At 32.5% G+C, this 26209-nt stretch overlaps 1 protein-coding gene across 1 annotated transcript in view; it reads left to right on the top strand.

Annotated features, from left to right (window-relative positions):
• The first annotated feature begins 7995 nt into the window (after positions 1–7995).
• LOC100881827 (dipeptidase 1) overlaps positions 7996–26209 on the top strand; it is a 194241-nt gene continuing 176027 nt past the window's right edge. The window contains exon 1 of the mRNA XM_076529334.1: positions 7996–8456. Coding sequence (XP_076385449.1) covers positions 8451–8456 — 6 coding nt within the window. The 5' untranslated portion in view covers positions 7996–8450. The remainder of the gene's footprint in view (positions 8457–26209) is intronic.

Below are 26209 nucleotides of genomic sequence, written 5' to 3'. Positions count from 1 at the left end.
TAATGCGTGGTAATCTAACGCGTAGTAATGCAACATGTGGTAATGCAACGCGTGGTAATCCTACGCGTAGTAATCCATTGCGTAGTAATCCAACGCGTACTAATACAGCGTGAGCATATCCAACGCGTAGTAATTTAGCGCGTGCATATTCTACGCGTAGTAATCCAACGCGTAATAATGCAACGCGTGGTAATTCTAAGCGTAGGAATCTAATGCGTGGTAATCTAACGCGTAGTAATGCAACGTGTGGTAATGCAACGCGTGGTAATCCTACGCGTAGTAATCCATTGCGTAGTAATCCAATGCGTACTAATATAGCGTGAGGATATCCAACGCGTAGTAATCTAGCGCGTGCATATTCTACGCGTAGTAATCCAACGCGTAATAATGCAACGCGTGGTAATTCTAAGCGTAGGAATCTAATGCGTGGTAATCTAACGCGTAGTAATGCAACGTGTGGTAATGCAACGCGTAGTAATCCAATGCGTAGTAATGCAACACGTACTAATACAGCGTGTGGATATCCAACGCGTAGTAATCTAGCACGTGCATATTCTACGCGTAGTAATCCAACGCGTAATAATGCAACGTGTGGTAATTCTAAGCGTAAGAATCTAATGCGTGGTAATCTAACGCGTAGTAATGCAACGTGTGGTAATGCAACGCGTGGTAATCCTACGCGTAGTAATCCATTGCGTAGTAATCCAACGCGTACTAATATAGCGTGAGGATATCCAACGCGTAGTAATCTAGCGCGTGCATATTCTACGCGTAGTAATCCAACGCGTAATAATGCAACGCGTGGTAATTCTAAGCGTAGGAATCTAATGCGTGGTAATCTAACGCGTAGTAATCCAGCATGTGGATATCCAACGCGTAGTAATCCAACGCGTGGATATTCGACGCGTAGTAGTCCAACGCGTAATGATCCTCGCGCTCTGATTGGTCTGCGTTTTTCCTTAATAATTCAAAAACGAAGCTTCAAACTCCATTTTTGCAAAGGGAAATCTTATTCAGTATCACGTCAGCTACCCCCCATTGGACCTACACTAGTTGTGACACCCTGTATAATTGTTTCATTTAAATGTCCGAATTATCTCAGTTATTTAAATTTCACTCAAAATGCAGTTACCTCTGCATTACTCCTGGATATGCTATTTATTTCGAATGAAATATGTACAAACCGTCGCTTATAAATATAGAATCAATCGGGAAGATATCTCACCGTTATAACTGTGTGTTAGAATTTTAATGAAGTTTCCCATTCGCAATCTACTAGTTCTACAATATTCAGCGTTAATCAGGAATTATTATTATTGCAACGCGGTATTCGGCCACACGTGGACTCTGCGAACGGATAGTACTCGAAGAACATTTATATCAACGATAAAAAGCTTTATTATACTCGGCAGGAAGGAGCTAAACTGGACTCGGCTCGGGGTGCAATTAATTTCCATTAATTATTCTCGTCGCCTGATGAACTTTTCAACGCGGTTTTCTCGGACGAAAGCTTGGCGATGCTCGAGCTTGCGGCTAGTCAAGAACAATTGTGGCTCAACGATTGCCCGTAAAGAACTTTAATGGTGTGTGATGATTCCACCCTGGCTAATTTGCACATTTTAATTAATTTTCTTTCAGATAAGAATCCTAATTCCAGTTTCTTGCGTCTTTCGGCAGCCCCGGGAAGAACGTCGATAATTAACAGATCTCGACCTTCGGATTTCTCGCTGATTGTAATTAATGAGTAATTCGTCGTAATTACTCTTGAAAAGGCTTTATTGTGCTGGGTGAATTTGAAAAATTACTTTGCTTCATACTTGTCATTATAAAGTTTTCACTCACTTTTTATGTTATACGAATGTTTGTTGTATACGTATGTTATATTAATATTTATATTTTGTAAATGCTTTACATTAATTTAAACACGAGCATAATACAAATTTCTCTACACTGAAAATATTAACAAAAAAAAATAGAACAAACTTTATTTAATTTTTGCAGAGAGTCTTTTGTAAAATTTTCATTTTATGAAAATTTCAAACTTAGGATGAGTTAGCAAATGTGATAAGCTTCTCCTAATAAGACCTTGATAATCGATATTATTTGATCTGTGTAATTACGAATTGCATTATCGGCAATGTAATACGGTTATTAATTATATAGATAATAATATGAGCAAATTGGCTGCGAATTTTACTCACTTAAAATTAGGATTATTACCGCGTATATCTGGAATTTATACACGTCGATACGTAACAATTATAGAAAGCTTTATTGCGTGTTTCAAGGATGAATTAATTTGTAGGTAATTAGGTTTCACTGATTACAATTAAATTTGTCAAACAAGCTTCAAATTTTTTATATTTCACTTAATTTTGAATTTTATACATCATTCCATATAATTCTCAAAAATATTTATTTTTAATCGCCTCTTTAGATAATTTCCTCAAATTTATTTAATACCTTCTTTTCCCATAAAATTTTAATCAAAACAACTAGTGTAAGTCCAATGGGGATTAGCTGACGTGATTCTGAATAAGATTTCCCTTCGCAGAAATGGGATGTGAATTATTAAGGAAAAACGCGGACCAATCAGAGCGCGAGGATTATTACGCGTTGGACTACTACGCGTCGGATATTCACGCGTTGGATTACTACGCGTCCGATATCCACATGCTGGATTACTACGCGTTAGATTACCACGCATTAGATTCCTACGCTTAGAATTACCACGCGTTGCATTATTACGCGTTGGATTACTACGCGTACAATATGCACGCGCTAGATTACTACGCGTTGGATATCCACACGCTGTATTAGTACGCGTTGGATTACTACGCATTGGATTACTACGCGTAGGATTACCACGCGTTGCATTACCACACGTTGCATTACTACACGTTAGATTACCACGCATTAGATTCCTACGCTTAGAATTACCACGCGTTGCATTATTACGCGTGTGATTACTGCGCGTAGAATATGCACGCGCTAGATTACTACGCGTTGGATATCCACACGCTGTATTAATACGCGTTGGATTAATACGCGTTGGATTACTACGCGTAGGATTACCACGCGTTGCATTACCACACGTTGCATTACTACGCGTTAGATTACCACGCATTAGATTCTTACGCTTAGAATTACCACGCGTTGCATTATTACGCGTTGGATTACTACGCGTAGAATATGCACGCGCTAGATTACTACGCGTTGGATATCCTCACGCTGTATTAGTACGCGTTGGATTACTACGCATTGGATTACTACGCGTAGGATTGCCACGCGTTGCATTACCACACGTTGCATTACTACGCGTTGGATTACCACGCGTTGGATAACTACGCGTTATTCGATGCTGCCGTTCTCACATCTGCGCACGCGCAATCCTCGCGGTATGATTGGTCCGTGTTTTTCCTTAATAATTCAAAAACGAAGCTTCACACCCTATTTTTGCAAAGGGAAATCTTATTCAGAATCACATCAGCCACCCTCCACTTCAGGGACCTACACTAGTTGTGAGAACCCCTGTATGGTACTCTGATACGAGAAGTGCATCTATTACTTAATTTACTTCAACCATAACATATTTTTAATATAGTCAGAATTAGAGGTTGCAAATTTTTATAATTGTCAGTGAATTTTTAAAGTATACTTCTAAAATTATTTTTATTTAAATATTTTTATTTCAGTGAATATAATTTTATTTGATTATACATTACCGATAAGAATTTTTATAACTTAATGAAATTCCCGTAAAAATGTATGACTGTATATACTCGAACATGTTAAATTGCTAGGACTGGTATTAAACCTCCGAATTTAATTATAATACATTTGAAGCAGGAGTGTATAAATCCCATCAACCAATAAAACACGAACATAAAAGTCTTCTAAAATATTATGTTTCCAAGAAATAAAAGTGTACTACTAGTAATCGTTGATTCATGACGGAATAAATCTATGCAAAAATCGTCGTAGCTTTTATAGCGATTTAAAAAGCGCCACCGGAAGTGAGATCTTATTCAAACTGAAACGCAAGCGCATGCATTGATTGAAGTAGTACTTACTCGACTGAAGCACTCACGACGGAAGACGTTAAAGTCACGTCACAGCGATTCGAAGCGAGTTATTTAGCTTAATCGGCGATTTTCTCTTCTGCCACCGAAGTTATTTTTGCCTTTTCAGTGTTTGCAATTGAAATCACTCGTAAAAATTGATTGCGCCAACGAACTGCATTCGCGTCGTACGCTGTTTTAACAATTCGCAAAAATATTGCAGCACGCTTTTCAGGTAAAAAATGTTTTTCCAGTACTGGATATTCACATTACGTCGAAATGAAAAGGGTCGTATAAAATTTGAATCGGAATAAATGAAGAATCATGTATGGTGATGTCAACCCACGCGCGAGCGACCCAGAGTGAAAGAAGCTTTAATCGTGAACACTTCCGGTGTTACATACGGACAAATAAGAATAATTATTTTTGAAAGTTGTTTAATTTGTTTATGAGGTACGTTTTCATTTTATTTGGGAGAAATTTTTTATTGAAGTTTATGAAATTTATGAAATTAGGGAATTAGGGAATTAGGGAATTAAGGAATTAGGGAATTAGGGAATTAGGGAATTAGGGAATTGGGAAATTTGGGAATTGGGAAATTTGGGAATTGGGAAATTTGGGAATTGGGATATTTGGGAATTGGGATATTTGGGAATTGGGAAATTTGGGAATTGGGAAATTGGGAAATTGGGAAATTGGGAAATTGTGTAATTGGGAAATTGTGAAATTGTGAAATCCTGAAATCCTGAAATCCTGAAATTCTGAAATTCTGAAATTTTGAAATTCTGAAATTCTGAAATTCTGAAATTCTGAAATTCTGAAATTCTGAAATTCTGAAATCCTGAAATCCTGAAATTCTGAAATTCTGAAATTCTGAAATTCTGAAATTCTGAAATCCTGAAATCCTGAAATCCTGAAATCCTGAAATTCTGAAATTCTGAAATCCTGAAATCCTGAAATCCTGAAATTATGTAATTTATGAAATTACTTCAAAACGATCATAACTTCAATAATATCTCATTAATCAAACAACGAATAATCTTTAATTAACCGCAAATTAATAAATATTACAGAAATGTTTCATCAGTTACAGTCCTTTGTAACAGTAGAATATTAATACATTTCATGACAAATTAATCTGAAAATATGGCAATATCGGATAATAAAATAGTAGTACAAATATGAAAGATATTTAAATACGAGATTATTCTTTCATTACAAATTTCCACTGGTCTCACATCTGTGAACAGAAAAATAATAAAGTTTCTTGGAAACAAGAATTTTACTGGAACACAGTTATTACCCAGAAAAGTATTTTTATTTTGTTATTATTACCTACCAGCTTTTCTCTCAGGTGCATCGCAGTTATAATTTTCGTTGAAATCATACTGAGCCATATTTTCTTTTAATAAAAAAATTCTTTATTAATTTTCAAATTACAGTTCAGGAGTTCTGGGTATTTATATTAAAAGAGAATAACTGTGTCGACTTTGTTGATTATTTAGAATTCAGAAACTGGTGGAACTTGCAAGTTTATAATAGAAATCAGCAATACATAGATAGATATAGACAGATTATTTTTTTGTATTAAGGTTATCTTGATATTATACAATTTTTAATTTTTTTGTATTATTAATAAAATTTTCAGGAGACAGGTGGGCTTGCACCACTTTCAAATTAAATATTTTTTATATCATTAATAATTGAAACTTCTGTGGTTTAAATAGTAGACAGTTTCAACTATTTTCATTGTAGATTGGTCATAGATAGAAAAATATAATATCAAGGTTTATCTATTGTTATTATCTTCATTTCTTTCAATGAAAGTTCACTTTCCAAATTTCCAATTTCCAATTTCCCAATTTCTTAATTTTCCAATTTCCCAATTTCCCAATTTTCCAGGTTACCATTTTCTCAATTTCCCATTTTCCCAATTTCTTAATTTTCCAATTTCCCAATTTCTCAATTTCCCAATTTCCCAATTTTCCAGGTTACCATTTTCTCAATTTCCCATTTTCCCAATTTTCCAATTTTCCAATTTCTCAATTTCTCAATTTCTCAATTTCTCAATTTCTCAATTTCTCAATTTCTCAATTTCTCAATTTCTCAATTTCACAATTTCCCAATATTCCAGTTTCCCAATTTCCCAATTTCCCAATTTCTCAATTTCACAATTTCCCAATTTCCCAATCTCCCAATCTCCCAATTTTCCAGTTTGCCATTTTCCCAATTTCTCAATTTCCCAATTTCCCAATTTTCCAGTTTCCCATTTTCCCAATTTCCCAATTTCTCAATTTCCCAATTTCCCAATTTCCCAATTTCCCAATTTCCCAATTTCCCAATTTCCCAATTTTCCAGGTTCCCATTTTCCCAATTTCCCAATTTCCCAATTTCCCAATTTCTCAATTTCTCAATTTCTCGATTTCCCAATCTCTCAATCTCCCAATTTCCCCAATTTCCCAATTTCTCAATTTCTCAATTTCTCAATTTCCCAATTTCCCAATTTCCCAATTTCTCAATTTCACAATTTCACAATTTCCCAATCTCCCAATTTCACAATTTTCCAGTCTGCCATTTTCCCAATTTCTCAAATTCACAATTTCCCAATCTCCCAATTTCCCAATTTGTCCCACTATCAAAGTAAACACCTATCCTATGTCAATAATTATCCAAACATCCATCCTCGAGATATTAAAAAATCTCAATTATGTTGATTATAGATTACACGAATAATATCATATCAAGCTTCATCTATTATTATCATTATCTTCATTTCTTTCACTAAAAATGAATTTCTCTCACTTTCAAAGTAAACACCTATCCTACATCACTAACACTGTGTTTACGTATATTCAATGAGCAGCTACTTTTATATTAGATATAAAATACAACAATGAGCAAATGAGGGATGAAACATAAATTCATTTATAAAATTATTCTTCATCTTGACAATAGTCAACATATATGTTGCCAAAAGCATTTTACTGATTTCTGTAATTTGAAGAAATTTAAGAAGCGTAATTTTTACTTATTCCGTAAACCCAGTATTAATCATCCAAACCTTCATCGTCCAAATATTATAAAAATGCAATTATGTTGACTATAGATTTCACAGATAAATATATCAAGCTTTCTTTATTGTCATTTCCCTCAACAGTGAATTTGTCTCACTTTCAAAATAAACATCTATCCAACATCAATCATCCAAACCTCCATCGTCCAAATATTATAAAAATGCAATTATGTTGACTATAGATTTCACAGATAAATATATCAAGCTTTCTTTATTGTCATTTCCTTCAACAGTGAACTTGTCCTACTTTCAAAATAAACATCTATCCAACATCAATCATCCAAACCTCCATCGTCCAAATATTATAAAAATGCAATTATGTTGACTATAGATTTCACTGATATATATATCAAGCTTTCTTTATTATCATTTCCTTCAACAATGAACTTGTGTCACTTTCAAAATAAACATCTATCCACCATCAATCATCCAAACCGCCCAAATATTATAAAAATGCAATTACGTTGACTATTTCACAAATAAAAATATCAAGCTGTACCTATTGTCGTTCCCTGAACAGTGAACTTATCCTACTTTCAAAATAAACATCTCTCCACCATCAATCATCCAAACCGCCCAAATACTATAAAAATGCAATTACGTTGACTATTTCACAAATAAAAATATCAAGCTGTACCTATTGTCATTCCCTGAACAGTGAACTTGTCCCACTTCCAACCGCCTCATTACCGTAGAAAATAATTTCCGGCTTTAACCGCAAGGGTTAAAGTCGAAAGGAAAGCAACGGTCGAGCGGGCACAACAAAAAGCGCGTTGTAAACACGAAGCTCGCGTCAGTCTGGATGGTGTAGGCGTGTACGAAGCGTGCGGCATTTTTCGCTGTGACACGCCGAAGAAATTCAGGGGCAACGGCAGCTTCATACGAGGGGGGTTGTTTTCGAGGCCGAGCAGAGAGCTTGCGCTTAGCCAGGCCGACTGGTGGTTGGTTCGAGCTTGCCAGCTTTCGAGCAGCAGCCAGTCGCCGGCTGCCGGGCCACGACCTCGCACCTAACCCGGTTTCCGCTCTCTCCGGCCATATATCGCGACCACGCTTCTATATCGGGAAATCCAGTGTTTCATCCCGCGTCGATTCGTCGACCAGTGTCGAACCTCTGTGTCGAACTCAGTTCTGTGTCACCCAGTGTAAAAGTGCGACAGGATTGCACCAGTGGATAAGATCCAGTGAAGTGCACGCGGATCCTTCCAGGTGACGAAAACTCTCGTTTTGGCATGGCGAATGGGTGACAGATACGGGGTCACTGATCCATCCGGGATTCGAGGGGTTTTTCGACAACGGAACCATGTGAGGCTACGACCATGAGGGTGAGTTTTTACTATGGACGAATGTACTGCGAATTAACCTAATTATCCTGGAAGTTATGGACTGTGTTCTGGAGTTCCCGAAAAATTTATGGGTACTTGTGTAACTTTGGGGTTTGTAAATTCGGGATGTTACCCTTGCGATGACTTGTAGAGAGTAACTTGTCGAGTTAGGTAAACAATTAGAGGTAGAGCAATTTTGCATATTGATCGATGTGATCGGTATTTGGACGAAGTTTCAAGGTGTTTATACACGTTTGAATGTTTGATATTTGGAAGCTGAAAGGGAAGTGATATTATTCTTTGATGTTATTTATAATTGTGGGGCAATGGGATTGTATCTTGAGACAGATGTTCGTTCTTACTGTAATTGACAGTGGATCTATTAATATTTTTTAAGTATTTGAGTATTTAATTTTTATGGTCCCCGTCATGTATGAATGACCACAATATCAGTTAAATATTATTTTGTGCAATTATTTATAATCGTGGGACAATGGGATTGTATCTTGAGACAGATGTTCATTCTTACTCTAACAGTGGATCTACTAATATATCTTAAGTATCTGAGTATTTTTATAGATCCCGCCATGAATGACCACGATATCAGTTAAATATATTACCATAATAAATGGAAGGTAGACAAGTTTCATTAGAAAAAATGTGTACAAGTAAACATAGATACTAAAGATTGATCGTGTCTGACAGTATTGCTGTCATTTGGAGTGACAGGGATAAACTTGATCAATTTAGTAAATATAGTGTGTTTCTACTTCTGAATTTGAAACATTGATATTTTCCACATTACACATTGATTTGATCCACTTTTGTGTATACTTTGATCGCGTGATTCATACTTTTTTAATTGATTAAACATTTTAACTTTAAATGGTAATTTTTGGAGTTGTTTTCAAGACCACATTGATATTTTTTTAGTATTTCTAGTTTTTTTATTGGATAACTTTATTCGTGTTACCCTTATTGAATGTATAGTTACTACTTTTTATATTTGTTTATTTAGTTGCAGAGTTAAAATTAATGAAATGTAATTACTTAAAAAGTTAGATAATTTCTGTTATTCGTGTTACCCTTATTGGATGTATAATTAGTACTTTTTTGTTTATTTAATTGCAGACTTAAAGGTAACGTAATTACATGAAAAATTAGAGAATTTCTGTTACTACTCCCAAGAAAATTACCCACCAAGTTAAACGTAATACTATGTTGTGATAAAAGACTAAAGGGTTGGTAATGTAATCTGCTTATTGCAAGCTTAATGAGACTGATCAGATTAGGTGGTACATTTTTAATTATGAGTGTAAAGCTTGTAAGAAGATATTACTTATATTAATTAATTACTTTGCACAGTTTATTTTGATATTACATTATATTCCATATATTTTTATATTCTCTTTATACTGTTATCAGTGAAATTGCTGAAAGAGTCGAAATACATTTGTTCCAATGTTCTCATTGTAAATTAAAAAATTTCTTATGGTGTTTTGATTGAAATGATTTTTGTAAAAATTTTACTTTACAACTTTCTTTTATTTTGCTACTTTATCTTCAAAAATAAGGGTGTTGAATAGTGATCTGAGTGAAATATCTGTATTAACTTTTCATTTACAATATTTATTTCTGTAACATATACAGGGTGTCCACAATTACTGTAAGAGACGAAAAGGGGTGGTAGGTGGAGCAATTCTGAACAATTTTTTCCTTTGCCAAAATATTGGTTTAGGCTCCATTTTCGAGTTATTAGCAAAAATACTAAAAATTCATCAATTTTATTTGTTTTGCTATTCCACTTAAACTGGAATTCTACCCTCATTATACTAGAAATATAATATATATTGTAATATATTATAATAAAATATTAGTGGTATATTGTAACGTAATATATATTATATTTCTACCTTTAGAAATAAATCTACTTTTATTATAACATATAACATGTATTATATTTCTACCTATTTACTATTCCATTCAGATAAACTTCCAAACGACTATGTGAATACGAAACTCTGAAATGAACTATGTAAACATAAACTTGAATTCTATACGCCTAACAGTGTTAGATTTACTAACTACTATAAATCTAACAGTGTTAGAATTACTAACTACTATAAATCTAACAGTGTTAGATTTGCTAACTACTATAAACCTAACAATGTTAGATTTACTAACCACTATAAATCTAACAATGTTAGAATCACCAAAGTACCTAATATAAAACTTGCATCGTACTTGTACCTCTACCATGAACAAGACGAAGCAAAAGAAGCGTTCGCATAGTAAGAGATCAATGAAACGCCAGGTCGAATTTTCTGTATTACCGCATTTGCGGTGAGTGTTACCGTTTAAACCCACCCGTTGCGTGTGCTGATTTATTGCACGCTGAACGAGCTACGCAGCTTTGGGCTGTAATTATTTTCACGTGACCGGTGTCGGGATTAAACCCTTCTCTGCCGCGATAGGGCGTGTTTTTACGCTACCCTGCGTGTTGGTTCGACCATCAATTTCTGTTTCCTTTTTTTTTTTATTGTCCCCACAATGGGAGACGGCAAGTTCTAACGATAGCAGATATTTTAGAGTTTATAGGACGTTCGATCATTCTGAATCACTGCTTTACAAAGATTTGATGCAATAGCGTAATAATAGTGATACATGGTATTTATTAGTTTATTTCTTGGTATATTTATTGGTGTATTTATTGGTTTATTTATTGGTATATTTATTGATATATTTATTGGTATATTTATTGGTATATTTATTGATGTATTTATTGATATATTTATTGGTATATTTATTGATATATTTATTGGTATATTTATTGATGTATTTATTGGTATATTTATTGATGTATTTATTGATATATTTATTGGTATATTTATTGATATATTTATTGATATATTTATTGGTATATTTATTGGTATATTTATTGATATATTTATTGATGTATTTATTCATGTATTTATTGATATATTTATTCATGTATTTATTGATACATTTATTGATATATTTATTGATATATTTATTGATATATTTATTAATATATTTATTAGTATATTTATTGATATATTCATTGATATATTTATTAGTATATTTATTGATATATTCATTGATATATTTATTAGTATATTTATTGATATATTTATTGATATATTTATTGGTATATTGATTGATATATTTATTGGTATATTTACTAGTATATTTACTGCTGTAAACATACTTAATTAAATTCACCAATTGTTAGATTTGTGATTGTTAATTTTCTTAAATTTTCAGTTTTCCTGCTGGACTAAAATTAATTAAAATTTTCTTCCCTCACAAAAACAAATATACTTATTCTCTGAATAAGTGAAGTTATATTGATGTTTGTCCCAGAATTTATTCCAACTTTCTAGTTATTTTTCTCTAGACTTGATCTCCACATACTTGAATCTCTAGATAGTTTCTTCAGATCGATCTTCAGTTACATTTCATTCTGTTCCTACTCTAGTACTCTTCAAAACAGTAAATACAGTCAGTGTATTATGCAAGTTAGCTCGTCAATTTTAAAGTCAATAAGCTCTAATGGACCGTTAAAAGCTCAGACTATACTCCAGCAAAAGTCATGTTAAGAGAGAAAGTTGAACTTGCGATAAGCAGAACCTCGTTCATTCGTCGTACGTGTTTGCAAAGTAAATGAAATCTCCAGCCAAGTCGATTAAATCCATAATGAGACGCCGGATGCTTAATTGGTGTTTTCCCAAGGAAAATACAGGAATCGATTGAACGGTATCGCTCGGTAAACGTTCCTCCTAATTTTCACCTAGTTACGATGTTCGTGCAGTTGGCGGGATTATTGTTTTCGTTCAAAGGAAACTGGCATTCTTGGTGAATTAATACTTGTTATCGATCGATTCCACCTTGTTCTCGTTGTTCAATCGTGTAACTAACGTACACTGGACCATTTGTACAAGTTAGGGGAGCTGTTTTATTGGATTTATTCAGGGGAGGCTAGAGGGGATGTTTTATCAGTGTTTGAGGTAATTATCTGTTAGAATGTGGTTAGAGTTGAAGAACAAAATTAGTTCTTTTCTGGTATTTATTTTTAATATTTTGCATGGATAAATCAAGTATTTTGAATTTTGTTGCTGATATTTTCTGATTACACATGTGATGTCCATGATGTGTGGATTCACACATGTGGATACACATATGTTACTAACAGATCTTTTGATCCAAAAATAGTAGCAAGTTTGGAAATTTTAAAGTTCTTACTCGAGTTTTATATTTCCTTAATCGACGGTTTTAAAATAATATACTTTAGAGCACATATCAGTAAAAATTGCAATAAATTATAGTAAACGAATACAATAAATCTACTGTTACCTACAAGTTTCGTAACGAGCAACTTTTGTGTACAGTAAGCACCCATAAAACTTCACAATAACCACATTTATTCATTACAAGAGTATAATAGAGAAGATTAAAGCTAATTATATTTACATAGTGAGCGTTAACAAAATTTTTGTCGATAGTAAACACACAGCAATCTTAAAACTCATATCATAATTATTGTAATAAAATTCTATTGCGCGTTATTAAAAAGTTGCCAGAGTTTTTAACAAAGTTTAAAAGTCGGAGTTTTTCGATGGAAATATTTCGCAGTGCAACGCTGAATACTCGAGTTTTGTACGTCTCCTATTTGCAATCTGCGTCGGTGTAATTTCGCGAACCAGTGGCTAATCTTGCGAAAACTTTTTCCCGTGTCAGCCACGTAGATAACAAAGATGAGAGGCGTGATACGCTATGGAAACTCGAATTCAGGACGAGCGGCTTGTAAACTAAACTGGAAACTTCGACGAGACGCTCGCGTGATCTCCTTAATCGCGTTATTAATACGAAGACGACGAGTAATGCAGGCTGATACAACAGTTGAGGAACGGTGGAGGAGCATTTTGATGGAAGTAGGTCAAGTTTAGTGTAATGAATCATGACGAAAGGGTATACGTACTTAGGTGTATACTTAACACTTCGACGAGTATACGTTTCGTGGTGGAACTCTGGTTCATAATCCTTATTTATCCGAAAGAATTCTTGGGTGGATTATAGACTTTGGTTTATATAAGACTAATGTGGAGAGTATACTTGGATCAAACTCGAGAGGTTATGTGATGCATTATTAAAGGGTTGAATTATCTTGAAAGGTGCTATAGTTTTAGGAATTCCTTTCAAAATTATTATAAGCAGAAATTAATTTCTATGATAATTGAAAAGTACGATAATAATGAACGATAATGAAGGGTTCATTTTAAAGGGGAAGCTTCAAAGAATATGACCATATTTTTTTTAAATTTAAACCCTTTACGCCCCTCATTGAAAAAAAAACGCAGAAAAAGAATTTGTTTAAATTTTGCAAAATTTCATAACAAATTGACGGAATTAAAAAAAATATTTTAAAATAGCCCAATCCTTTATGAATAAAACAAAAAAAATTTAGCTAAATCGGTTGAGTAGTTTCTGAGAAAAAAATTCGTAAGCGAAGCTTATTTTCGCAAAAATGGGCAAAAATTGCAAACTTTGAAGGCTTGTTCCTTAACAAATTCGAAACCGGTAAAATTATGACTTAAACCCCCCCTAATTTCACGTGGACTACAACATATTTTGATTAGAGCAAAATCGCAGATGGTGAGGTTCATAAGTGATGGGTTTGACCTACTTGTTCAATCAATCCTAAAATCATACACTTATACAAAATTTCTACAAGCCATAATTATAACTATGATTATTACTAAAATAATAACTTATAATTTTAGAAAATTATTCCACAGTTAAAAAAAACTTGATCAATTCAGAAAGTATAAAACTTGAAAAAACTTCTGTGTAATATGATTAATTGATCAGTCGCGAAAGTACAACAAATCATAAATTTAACGATTTCTGTTTGTCCTCAAAAAGATCGTCCATCTATTAAGTAAACTATTATCTCCGTAAGAACACCTTGTACCCGTTCAGATACGAATCGGCTTGTTTAAATTTTCTCAATGAACAGAACTTTCCAGAGAAATTGTGTATTTAAGTGGTGGCTTTTGTTTCATCGTCTCGAACTACCAACTCAAACTTTTCGTCAGGCTACTTCCAGATAACTTCTTTCCTGGTTTCGTTTACCCACGAAACTTCCGGAAATTCGATTAACAGTCGTCCAATCGTACAACGATTCCCGTCGCGAATCTACCGAGACAAAATTAACTTTCGTTTCGTTAACCCTTTCTAAATGCCTCGACAATTAAACTAGGTAACATTCTTTTGTACGAAAGTAATTTTTCTTTTTGAAAAATTTTTAACATATTTTATTTTGTAAACTAGTTCAATTAATTGCTGTTATTTCAATTTGTATGCTCAGTTTCATGAGTTGTATATTTTGAAATTGTAAGTCGAGACAGGAGTGAAGGGGTGGTTTTGCATTTTTGTAAAAATTAATTTTTGTGGAATATTTTTGTGTATAATAGCAGAGTACATTTAGTATCTTTTGTCATTTATAATTTTTAATTTATAGAAGATGTCTTTCTAAGCCATAATCTACAATTACATAACCTACAATTTTTATTTTAAGACAGAAAACTATTACTGCCGTCGAACTATACAAAAATGTAACAATTAACAAGTAATTGTAGAAACAAATTTCGCGCAAAAATTTTGTAAATCATGTTTGCAGCAAATAATGAACACGACATTCCTCCACCCCTCGTGTTTTCAATTTAATAATCACAGAACTCGTTTAAAATTCCTCGTGTCATTTAATAACATTAAACACACTAATTCCTCATATTTTCAACTTGACAATTACACAAATACCTCGTGTTTCGAATTTACTAAATTAATCCACGACGCTCGTGTAACTAATTACACGAGCAGCTTAAAAATCCCTCGAGTTTCCAATTTAACAATTATGTAAACACAAATGAAATAACACGCGTTTTAAAATAAAATTTTAGTAATTGTTTTGGTTAAATTAAGGCTTAATAATAGTTCGCAATAATCGTGAGTAGAAACAGAAAAGAAACACAGTTAATCTTGCTAAAGCAGTCTAGAAATTCCGCGATGATGGCCGTTTTATTTCCTATTTCTGAAACGAGGTTGGTTCAGCGACTCTCTTGCAAGTCATTTCAAACAATTTTCTTGCGCGTCCATAAACTGAGCCCGTTTCAAGCAAACCGTAAATATACCGGGCATAGCTCTGGCGAAGATACAATAAAACGAGGCTCGCGGAGCTGGGTCAAACGATTCTCCCGAGCCTTCTTTGATCCACGTGTCAATAGTAAAACACAGTAAATACGTGCAGGCGTTTATTTACGACAATGGTTTATCGTCCAATTCTTCCTTTCAATCATAATAAATGTAAAATGACCTTCTTTTTACTTGTTTCGTTTCATTTTTAATTGTTTCACAATCGACGAATTTATATGTAGTAGGTGTCGCATAAATCAGAAATAATTTAGTAGAAGTTGTGGAGGTTAAATATAGTAAGAGGAGTTGTTGGAGAGCTGTAGTTGGTTATTTAGTTTATTTGTAATATGGTTTATCTAATTTTTATCGAATTTTTTAGCACAATGAATGACATCTTTTATTAGTTGAATAGCTTTTTTATTTGTAGTTTTTTTCTTATGCATACGAGGTCTGTCCCAAAAGTATCCGACCTTCTTTAATTTCTTCGCTCCTGGCAATTTTAGCGTCGTTTACCGGGTATGAGTATCAACTGCAAAGCTTTACGAACTCCCACGATATCGCAGTTTTCGTCGGGACGCCTTAGTTCATGTGCAACGTGCATTTGTTTACGAAGCGTTTTTCGCGTTCGTCGCATTTTGCTATTGTGAAAAATGAGGGAAAGATCGGAGCAACGAATTTGCATCAAATTTTGCTTAAAACTCGAAAAAAGTTGTGCGGAAACCGTCGATATGATGAAGAAGGCATTTGGGGACGAGTGTATGAGCAACACACAAATCAAAGAGTGGTATAAGTGGTTCAAAGATGGCCGCACATCTGTTGATAGTAACCCACGCTCTGGGCGGCCTTTCACGACAACAACACCTAATAATATCGAACGTGTGCGACTTGCGATCAACGAAGATCGTCGATTGACTGTGCGAGAACTAGAATGTGATCTTGGAATACCGAAAACTAGTTTTGGCCTCAGTTTGGTCAAGCGGTGATTGGCTTCTTCATCACGATAACGCGCCAGCGCATGCATCGAATCTTGTGCAGCAATATTTGACTAAGCACAAAGTCATACAACTGCGTCAGCCTCCGTACAGTCCTAATGTAGCTTCCTGCGATTTTTGGTTGTTTCCAAGATTGAAAATGCTACTCAAAAAACACCGATTCGACGATAAAGAAACGGTCGAAACTAATACGACGAAAGCTCTAAAGGTTATTCCGAAAAATGAGTTCCAGGACTGTTTCCATAAGTGGAAAGGTCGTTGACAGAGTATTCTACAATCAAATAGGGACTACTTCGAAGGATGCCACCAGCCTGATGACGCAGGATAACACCAACAGCGAAATATGAAGGAAGGTCGGATACTTTTGGGACAGACCTCGTATGTTTAGAATGCATATGTCGCTTATGAATATTACTACATAATCACTGTTATTTCTTTATTAATTTTTGTACTGTAAAATTAATATCATTCATGAATGTTATAATACTGGATCAGAATTATTATTGTATTAAATTATTATCTTGTATAATAAATCACATATTAAATGTCATGTAGTGAATCACAATTATTTTTCTGAAGAATTATTATACAGTAAATTGAATATTATTATTGTACCCAGATATTAATATTATTATCAATAATAAATATCATAGTACAGTACCACAATTATTTTTGTATTAATTATTATTATTTTGTGTAACGAATATCCTTATTTCATATTTAATATCATGATACTGTATCACCAATAATTTTTCTATTAAATTATACTGAGTTACTAATATTATTATTGCTAATACATATAATAGTAATGTATGACAATTATTTTTATACTAATTATTATTATTTTGTGTAACAAATATCCTCATCACATATTTAATATCATGATACTGCATCACCAATAATTTTTCTATTAAATTATACTGAGTTACTAATATTATTATTGCTAATAAATATCATAGTAATGTATCACAATTATTTTTGTATTAATTATTATTATCTTGTAAAATGAATATCTTTATTTCATATTTAATATCATGATACTGTATCAAAATTATTTTCCAAATAAATTATTACACCATAAATAAAATATAAATATCACATACAAATATCACGATATTAATTATAATTTTTCTATGAAATTTTTGTCTATTAAACTATTAAATAAATTCACTTATTAAATGCTTAATATCACTATACTCTATGACCAATAATTATTGTATTTAATTTTTGCACAATAAATTATTATCGCACGAAAAATATCAAACTATCATTGCACACTATAATAAAAATTTTAATCACTATAATGCTTCTGTTAAAGATTGTTAAATTGTTCTTTCTCGTCATTTCTTCAAATATCGTAAAATTACGAGTAGATGTCGAATTACAGAGTTCTCACAAATGTAGCGAGGGAAATTCTCGAAACAGACGTATTTTAAAATTGTGTTCGCGTTTCCCTTTGTGTCGGTTTCCTTTGACGTTCTCGTGACGTGGAATCTTTAGCTTTCGTCAGAATCCAAGAAAATCAACCGTTTTCCTCGTTTTATACGTTCCCTGTTACTAGAAAGTAACGATCATCGATTATCGGAACGATGTGAATTACCTTTGAGGATTTACTACGGAATTTATTAATGAAAAATTCTAGAGTTTAACGCAGAGGCTAACAATCTAACCATTTTCTATTAAAAATTTTGATGAATAGTTTGTATAATCATTTTATATTTTGATATGTAAGTGCCATTTTGCAATACTTTTAAACCATCAAATTGTACTTCAAATTATTTGATATTAATAAATAATTTTTGCAGTTATTTTTATCGAGCCTTATATATAAAATTACTTTAATACAAACACTACTTCACAACACTTATATGACATCAAATTATTTTACACAATAAATATTTGAAAACAAGTTCAATTCGTTTCATACCAAGGACATTACTGAATAAATTGTATAGTCATTTTCATCGAACCATATATTTCAAATTGCTGTGTCATTAGCGCTGCTTTGCAATGCATTTATGTCATCAAATCGTGTCAGACTTTCCATCACGTGTTTTGTAATCGACCATTTTCTATGCAATAATCGATCGAAATAAAACAAGGTTAAGATTTAAATAAAACAAGTTACTATGCACTGTAATCATTTAAAACATCAATTCATATCATGAATTATAATAATCTTGTTAGAATAATTATTGTATTAACTATCTTTAAGTCATATTATTAAATTGACTTTCAATAAAGTCACTCATTATACTAATCTTGCTATAACAATTATTATATTAACTATCTTTAAGTCATATTATAAAATTGATTTTCAGTGAAGTCACTTATTATACTAATCTTGCTATAACAATTATTATATTAACTATCTTTAAGTCATATTATAAAATTGATTTTCAGTGAAGTCACTTATTATACTAATCTTGCTGTAACAATTATTATATTAACTATCTTTAAGTCATATTATAAAATTGATTTTCAGTGAAGTCACTTATTATACTAATCTTGCTATAACAATTATTATATTAACTATCTTTAAGTCATATTATAAAATTGATTTTCAATGAAGTCACTTATTATACTAATCTTGTTGTAACAATTATTATATTAACTATCTTTAAGTCATATTATAAAATTGATTTTCAGTGAAGTCACTCATTATACTAATCTTGCTATAACAATTATTATATTAACTATCTTTAAGTCATATTATAAAATTGATTTTCAGTGAAATCACTTACTATACTAATCTTACTACAACAATTATTATATTAGCTATCTTTCACTCACACTAATTTGTTCTTCAATGAAATCACATATTACAATTTTTAATAAAATTGTATTTTATTTTTACCAACCAACACCGTAACTTTTCGCGAAAGATAATACATCGAGAACTTCCACTCGTTTGCGAACGATATTCCTCTTCACCGGAATCTCATTCGCGCGAAACCAATTGAAGATCTACCATTGATGTAAGCTAATCCGAGCGAATCGATTCGATCGAACGGAAAGCATCGATACAGATCAACAGGGATACGGATAATTAGAAACGAGCATCGTTAATTATAGCTATGATTGATTGTCTGCAGTCGCATCGGTGGATATTCGGACGCGAACAAGAACCGGAAATCGAACTCTGTCGCGAACGGAAACGGAGAATTTGCGGATGAACGCAGAAAATTTATTGTAACATTTCGAATCAGTTGCGCAAAATTTCGCGAACTTTGCATAGAGAAACTGGAACGAACAACTCATGGAAAACTCTGCCAGCTTAGCGGAGCATAATTTTACCAAAATGGCGGAAATTTTTCGTAGAATACTCGCGAAAATAATTCTACGGATATCGTCGGTGATCAATTTTATGTACTGAAATAAATGATACGGAAACAATTTTTTGGGATGGATTGAAATTTATATAATAATTATTATTAGGGTAGTTAGTATAATAATTATTAGTATAATAATTATGACGAGATTATTGTAATATGTGATTTTATTGAAAAAGAATTTAGTATGAGTTAAAGATAGTTGATATAATAATTGGTATAGCAAGATTGCTGTAATATGTGATTTCATTGAAAAGGAATTTAGTATGAGTTAAAACTAGTTAATATAATAATTGTTATAGAAAGATTACTGTAATATGTGATTTCATTGAAGAACAAATTAGTGTGAGTGAAAGATAGCTAATATAATAATTGTTACAGCAAGATTAGTATAATAAGTGACTTCACTGAAAATCAATTTTATAATATGACTTAAAGATAGTTGATATAATAATTGTTATAGCAAGATTAGTATAGTAAGTGACTTCATTGAAAATCAATTTTATAATATGACTTAAAGATAGTTAATATAATAATTGTTATAGCAAGATTAGTATAGTAAGTGACTTCATTGAAAATCAATTTTATAATATGACTTAAAGATAGTTAATATAATAATTGTTACAGCAAGATTAGTATAGTAAGTGACTTCATTGAAAATCAATTTTATAATATGACTTAAAGATAGTTGATATAATAATTATTACAGCAAGATTAGTATAGTAAGTGACTTCATTGAAAATCAATTTTATAATATGACTTAAAGATAGTTAATATAATAATTATTACAGCAAGATTAGTATAATAAGTGACCACTGAAAATTCAGTATATTTCTACATTTACTGTATTTCTATTTTGAAACTTAAAAAATCCTTGAAGAAACTAAAGAACATTCCATTTTACATACCCAATAATTAAAGTAACATTATTTTTCTCCTCCTTGCAAAAAGTCCTACACATAAAATTAAAAAATTCCATATCTAAAAGAATTAACACGACAACAAACGATTGCATCCGGAAATTGCCGATTTATTATCTTTCGCGAAAAGTTACAGTGTCGGTTTATAAGATCCTTTTACGTATTTTTCTTATTTGACGATGCGCTTGCGCAAATGGCCGCGTGTTATTGAGATAGAAATTGTTAATATTGCGAAGACTAAGGTAATCTTCTAGAGAGCGATTTATTAGCTGAATCGTTTTAAACTTCTTGCTATAGAATTCTATTTCTATTTTATTTGTTGTGTAAACCTTGAAATGATTAATATATGCATAGTGTTCAAGAAATTGTGGTGTATCCTGCAGGTATTATATGTATATGTATGATGCAGATGCTGTATTCTGCAGGATGAGTGATGGGAACGATAAAGGTTGTTCATATTTAGTTTTTGATAGGGTCGCATTTGGGAACTTAGTTATTTAGGGATTTGAGAATTTTTATATTGAGAATTTGGGGGTTGAGAAATTGGAGAATTTTAGTGTTTAGAAATTTGGGAATTTGGAGGGGTAAGAATTTGAGGATTTGAGAATTTGAGGATTTGAGGATTTGAGGATTTGAGAATTTGAGGATTTGAGGATTTAAGGATTTAAGGATTTGAGGTTTAGAAACTTCAGAATTTGGAAATTTAGGAATTTGGGAATTTAAGGATAAGAGAATTTAGAAATTTAGGGGCTTAGAAATTGGGAAATTTTATGAATGTGAAGATTTAGAAATTTAGGGGTTTGGAAGTCCAGAAATTCAAAAATGTGAGAATTTGGAAATTTGGAAATTTGGAAATTTGAAAATTTGAAAATTTGAAAAATTAGAAATTTGGAAAATTAGAAATTTGAAAATTTGAAAACTTAGAAATTTGGAAAATTTGAAAATGTGGAAATGTGGAAATTTGAAAATGTGGAAATGTGGAAATTTGAAAAATTGGAAATTTGGAAATTTGGAAATTTGAAAACTTAGAAATTTGGAGAATTTGAAAATGTGGAAATGTGGAAATTTGAAAATGTGGAAATGTGGAAATGTGGAAATTTGGAAATTTGGAAATTTGAAAAATTGGAAATTTGGAAATTTGAAAATGTGGAAATTTGGAAATTTGAAAAATTAGAAGTGTGTAAATATAGAAATCTTGTAATTTGAAAATCCTAAAATTTAAAAAATCACAAAACTGAAAAATTCTAAATATGCAAACTTCCAATTTTGACAAAAGTATACCCATATTTTCTGCTATAATAAATCATACTATTATTCTTCAAGTACCTCCAAAATTATCATTCAAACTCAACAAACAATTTCCAACGAAACAAATCGAAACCACCATTGCAAATTGCACATAAAATACAAATTACTACTAATTAAATTACCGCGATAATATAATTTTCACGTTCCAATTAATTCACAGTCGATATCCGTTGTGAAAATTTGCCCCGATTACAATATTTAGCATCTCTCCCGTTTTCATTTACAGTTTCTCATAATTAGTTGTGAAAATGTTGATGGCGATGAGTTCGAAGTTATAACCTGACGATTCGTTAATACGTTTCAACAAGAGACGTCGCGAAAATAGTGGTCGAATTTCGCGCTCTCCCCGTGTTTTCATAATCCTCTTACATTTTCAGTTAACTGGGTCACCGGAAATTATACATTGTTGCATTCGCGCCTGTCTGTCTACGAGAACAAAACAGAAACACGGGACCCAAAAGTAAATCGAATGCACCTCGCAAATATTTTGGGAAACTGAAATCAAATGTATTTGATCGATGGTTTATTCATTCATTTTTAAACCCCATTCCATTCTGTGATTTCTCATTTTTCAACTGCGAACAATTGTTTACTTTTTTGGTACTGGAAACCGTTCGATTCTTAGTTTTTCAGTTTTTTTTTTGATCACGTTCGATTTTTATTTTTTCGTTTTTGGACTCTGTTCGATTGCTTATTTTTTATTTTTTAACCCAGTTTGATTGCTTATGTTTTTTTTAACCTCGTTTGTTTATTGTTTTTTTTATGCTATTCGATGGTTTATTCTTTTATTTTTGAACAACATTTGATTGTTTAGTTTTTTCCATTTTTAACCATAGTTCATTGCTTATTTTTTTCCTTCTTAACAAAATTGCTTATTCTTTTAACCCTATTTGGTTGTATTATACTTTCATTTTTTAACTCCATTGGATTGTTAGTTTTGTCAATTTTTAACCACACTCGATTGTTCATTTTTTCTGTTTTTTACAAAATTGCTGCTTTTTTCAACCTCATTTGCTTCTTTATTCTTTTATTTTTTAACTCCATTTGATTGTTTAATTTTGTCAATTTTTAATCGCATTTAATTCTCTAATTTTGTCAATAATTAATCCCATTTGTTTGTTCAATTTTTTCAATTTTTAGTCCCATTCAGTTACTTATATTTCTATTTTTTAACTCCCGCTGTCCATTCTTTCATCTTTTAATCCTATTCTATAGTTTATTCTTTCATTCTTTAATCCCTTCCATAGTTTATATTTTCACTTTTCAATATCCTTCGTTTACTTTCACACTTCTCCATTTAATAGGCAGAAAGAGAAAGTTGGTAATAATTGTAAATAATATCTCTGTTAATATTTATTTTAAAAAAATAGCAGGTGAGGTTCAAATGAAACGTTCTAATTGTAAGCTGAGTAATTAAAAGCAAATATTCAGTAAATGCTGAAATAATTATGACTATAATGCATTATTTAACGTTGAGTATTAAAGTATTGGTTTTCCCTGCAACCCTCCAGTTATTTTAAATTAAAGAAATATTACTCCATAATATTGGTTTCCGCGAATTTCATTGTTTCATATGAAGTCTGACATTTCATCAGTACATTCACTGAACACTCCAGAATTTTAATTTACCAATAATATTATAATTTATCGAAGTATGCATTAATATCATTATCAATATTCATTAATAACCTCTACCTTATCCATACCTTCATCCTATTATTATAAATTCCAAAGTTCGAAGTTCGTGAAAATTATTTACCTTCATCAAAATTTTTAGTTACCTCCACCATCTTGTTCATACCTAAACGATATTCGAGCCTCACACGAACGATCTTCCACAAACGTTCCATAACACACAGATAATATTCGCCATTAACATTTCGTCCCTATGGAACGAATTCCCGAAGTATAATTCCTTTAGAATCGTAAAAGCAAATTAACATTGTCTTCTCTCGGAACTTCTGGAATCGCAATTTTTTTATTTTGGAGAGCCTGGAGATTTCCGCGTAGCACTTTGGTGCTTTGTTCGAGGTTCATACTTGAAGCACCAAGTCTCATCACTAGTTACAATTGATTCCAGGAATGTACAGTTTCGTCTGGCTGTTTTGATAAGATCCTCGCAATATTCAACGCGAGCAATTTGTTGCGTTTGCCCGTGATTTTGTGACACGGTGACGAAAGGTTCTGTCGCATTAAACGCTATAAGTTTACAATTCGTTGCTTGATTCCAATAATGATTGTTGTGTTTTGTAGGGGAGGTATACTTTCAGATAACATATTGTTTTAATAGATAGCGCTATTATTATACAGTGAAATTCCGGGCTGGGACGTCGATGAACAATATGGCGGCGTTGTGCGACAAAATGGCGACGTTGCGCGACAAAATGGGAAGCATATTTTTAGATAACATATTGTTTTAATAGATAGCGCTATTATTATATAGAGAAATTCCTAGCTGGAACGTCGATGAACAATATGGCGGCGTTGTGCGACAAAATGGCGACGTTGCGCGACAAAATGGGAAGCATACTTTCAGATAACATATTGTTTTAATAGATAGCGCTATTATTATATTGAGAAATTCCTAGCTGGAACGTCGATGAACAATATGGCGGCGTTGTACGACAAAATGGCGACGTTGCGCGACAAAATGGGAAGCATACTTTCAGATAACATATTGTTTTAATAGATAGCCCGTTTTCCTTAAATTTAAAAAGTTCCGTTACTTTTCCAACATACTGTGTACCTCGACTAGCACGTAAACGTATAATGTCGGTATTAATCAAAACTGACACTTACACCCAATAACAAAGTTATATGAAAGACACAGAGTCGAAGTTCATGAAGGTTCTGGCTTCATCAAAATTTCTAGTCAGCTCAGCTGGGTCCCTGATTTGCATGGTATTAACCGAAGCAGCGAGCCGAGCAGAATTTTTACCAGCTCGTAATCGCAACAAGCTGTCGCGATACTCTGCTCCCCGGGTAATTTCGATGGGACACACCATAGCGTAGTTATACCACGGGGACGCGATCGAATTATTGATAGAAGAGTTATCTCTCGGCCCAGGATGGATTTGCATGTTTAATGCAATCATGGTAATCGATGAAAAACTTCGGGGAGGAAAGGGTCTAGCGATGGATAACTGGGATAGGGATTATGGATGAAACTTTAGACCTTCTTTCTTTTTTTCCTTTATCGAGCATCCTGTAAGCATCTCGAGCATGCCAATCCCTGCGAAACTTTTCGGGATATTCCTGTAGCAGACGAGTAGCATTTAAATTCGTGGCAATCAGATACGATTGAAAAGTTCAATCGGGACCTCGTAACTTGAGGCTAGTTATCGCGCGAAACGTGGAAGAAATGGGGAAGATCAGGGAAAATGTCTGCGATTAACTGAAATGACTTTACGCGTGCGGGATTATTCGAGAAAATGCGTGGCTCTTTTTTTTGTGTTTCAAGTTTATTATCGGGGGAGCTCTAGTTTGTTTGAAATTTCTTGTGAAGGGGAATCAGTGCGTCTACCTTCTTTATTTTGAGGTTGTAGTAGAGGATTATATGTGGATTTTGTTATTTTGTAGTACTTTATCGATATAACGGAGGATACTTTGTGGATTTTGTTACTTTGAGTACTTTATCGATGTAGTCAAGGAAAATATGTGAATTTTATTTCTAGTACTTCGTCAATATAGCGGAGGATATGTGGATTCTGTTTTTTCAAGTACTTTGTCAATATGTATAGTGGAGGATATGTGTAGATTTCGTTATTTCAAGAACTTCATCGATATAGTATAGGAAAATCTGTGGATCTTGTTTTACTTCAAATACTTTATAACATAGACAACTCTATGAATTTTCCTTTTTTATCTGAAATTGTTTTTTCAATATAATGTATGAATATTTGTATCCTTAACATATAATGAACATTTGTATATTCAATATAGAGTCACTTTTCTATTTCAATTTTTCTATCAATCCATCAGTGCCTACC

The sequence above is a fragment of the Megachile rotundata genome, chromosome 3 (genome assembly GCF_050947335.1).
Source record: "Megachile rotundata isolate GNS110a chromosome 3, iyMegRotu1, whole genome shotgun sequence".
Lineage (NCBI taxonomy): Eukaryota > Metazoa > Arthropoda > Insecta > Hymenoptera > Megachilidae > Megachile > Megachile rotundata.
The sequence above is the reverse complement of the archived record's forward strand: the minus strand, read 5'-3'. Positions and strand labels throughout refer to the sequence as shown.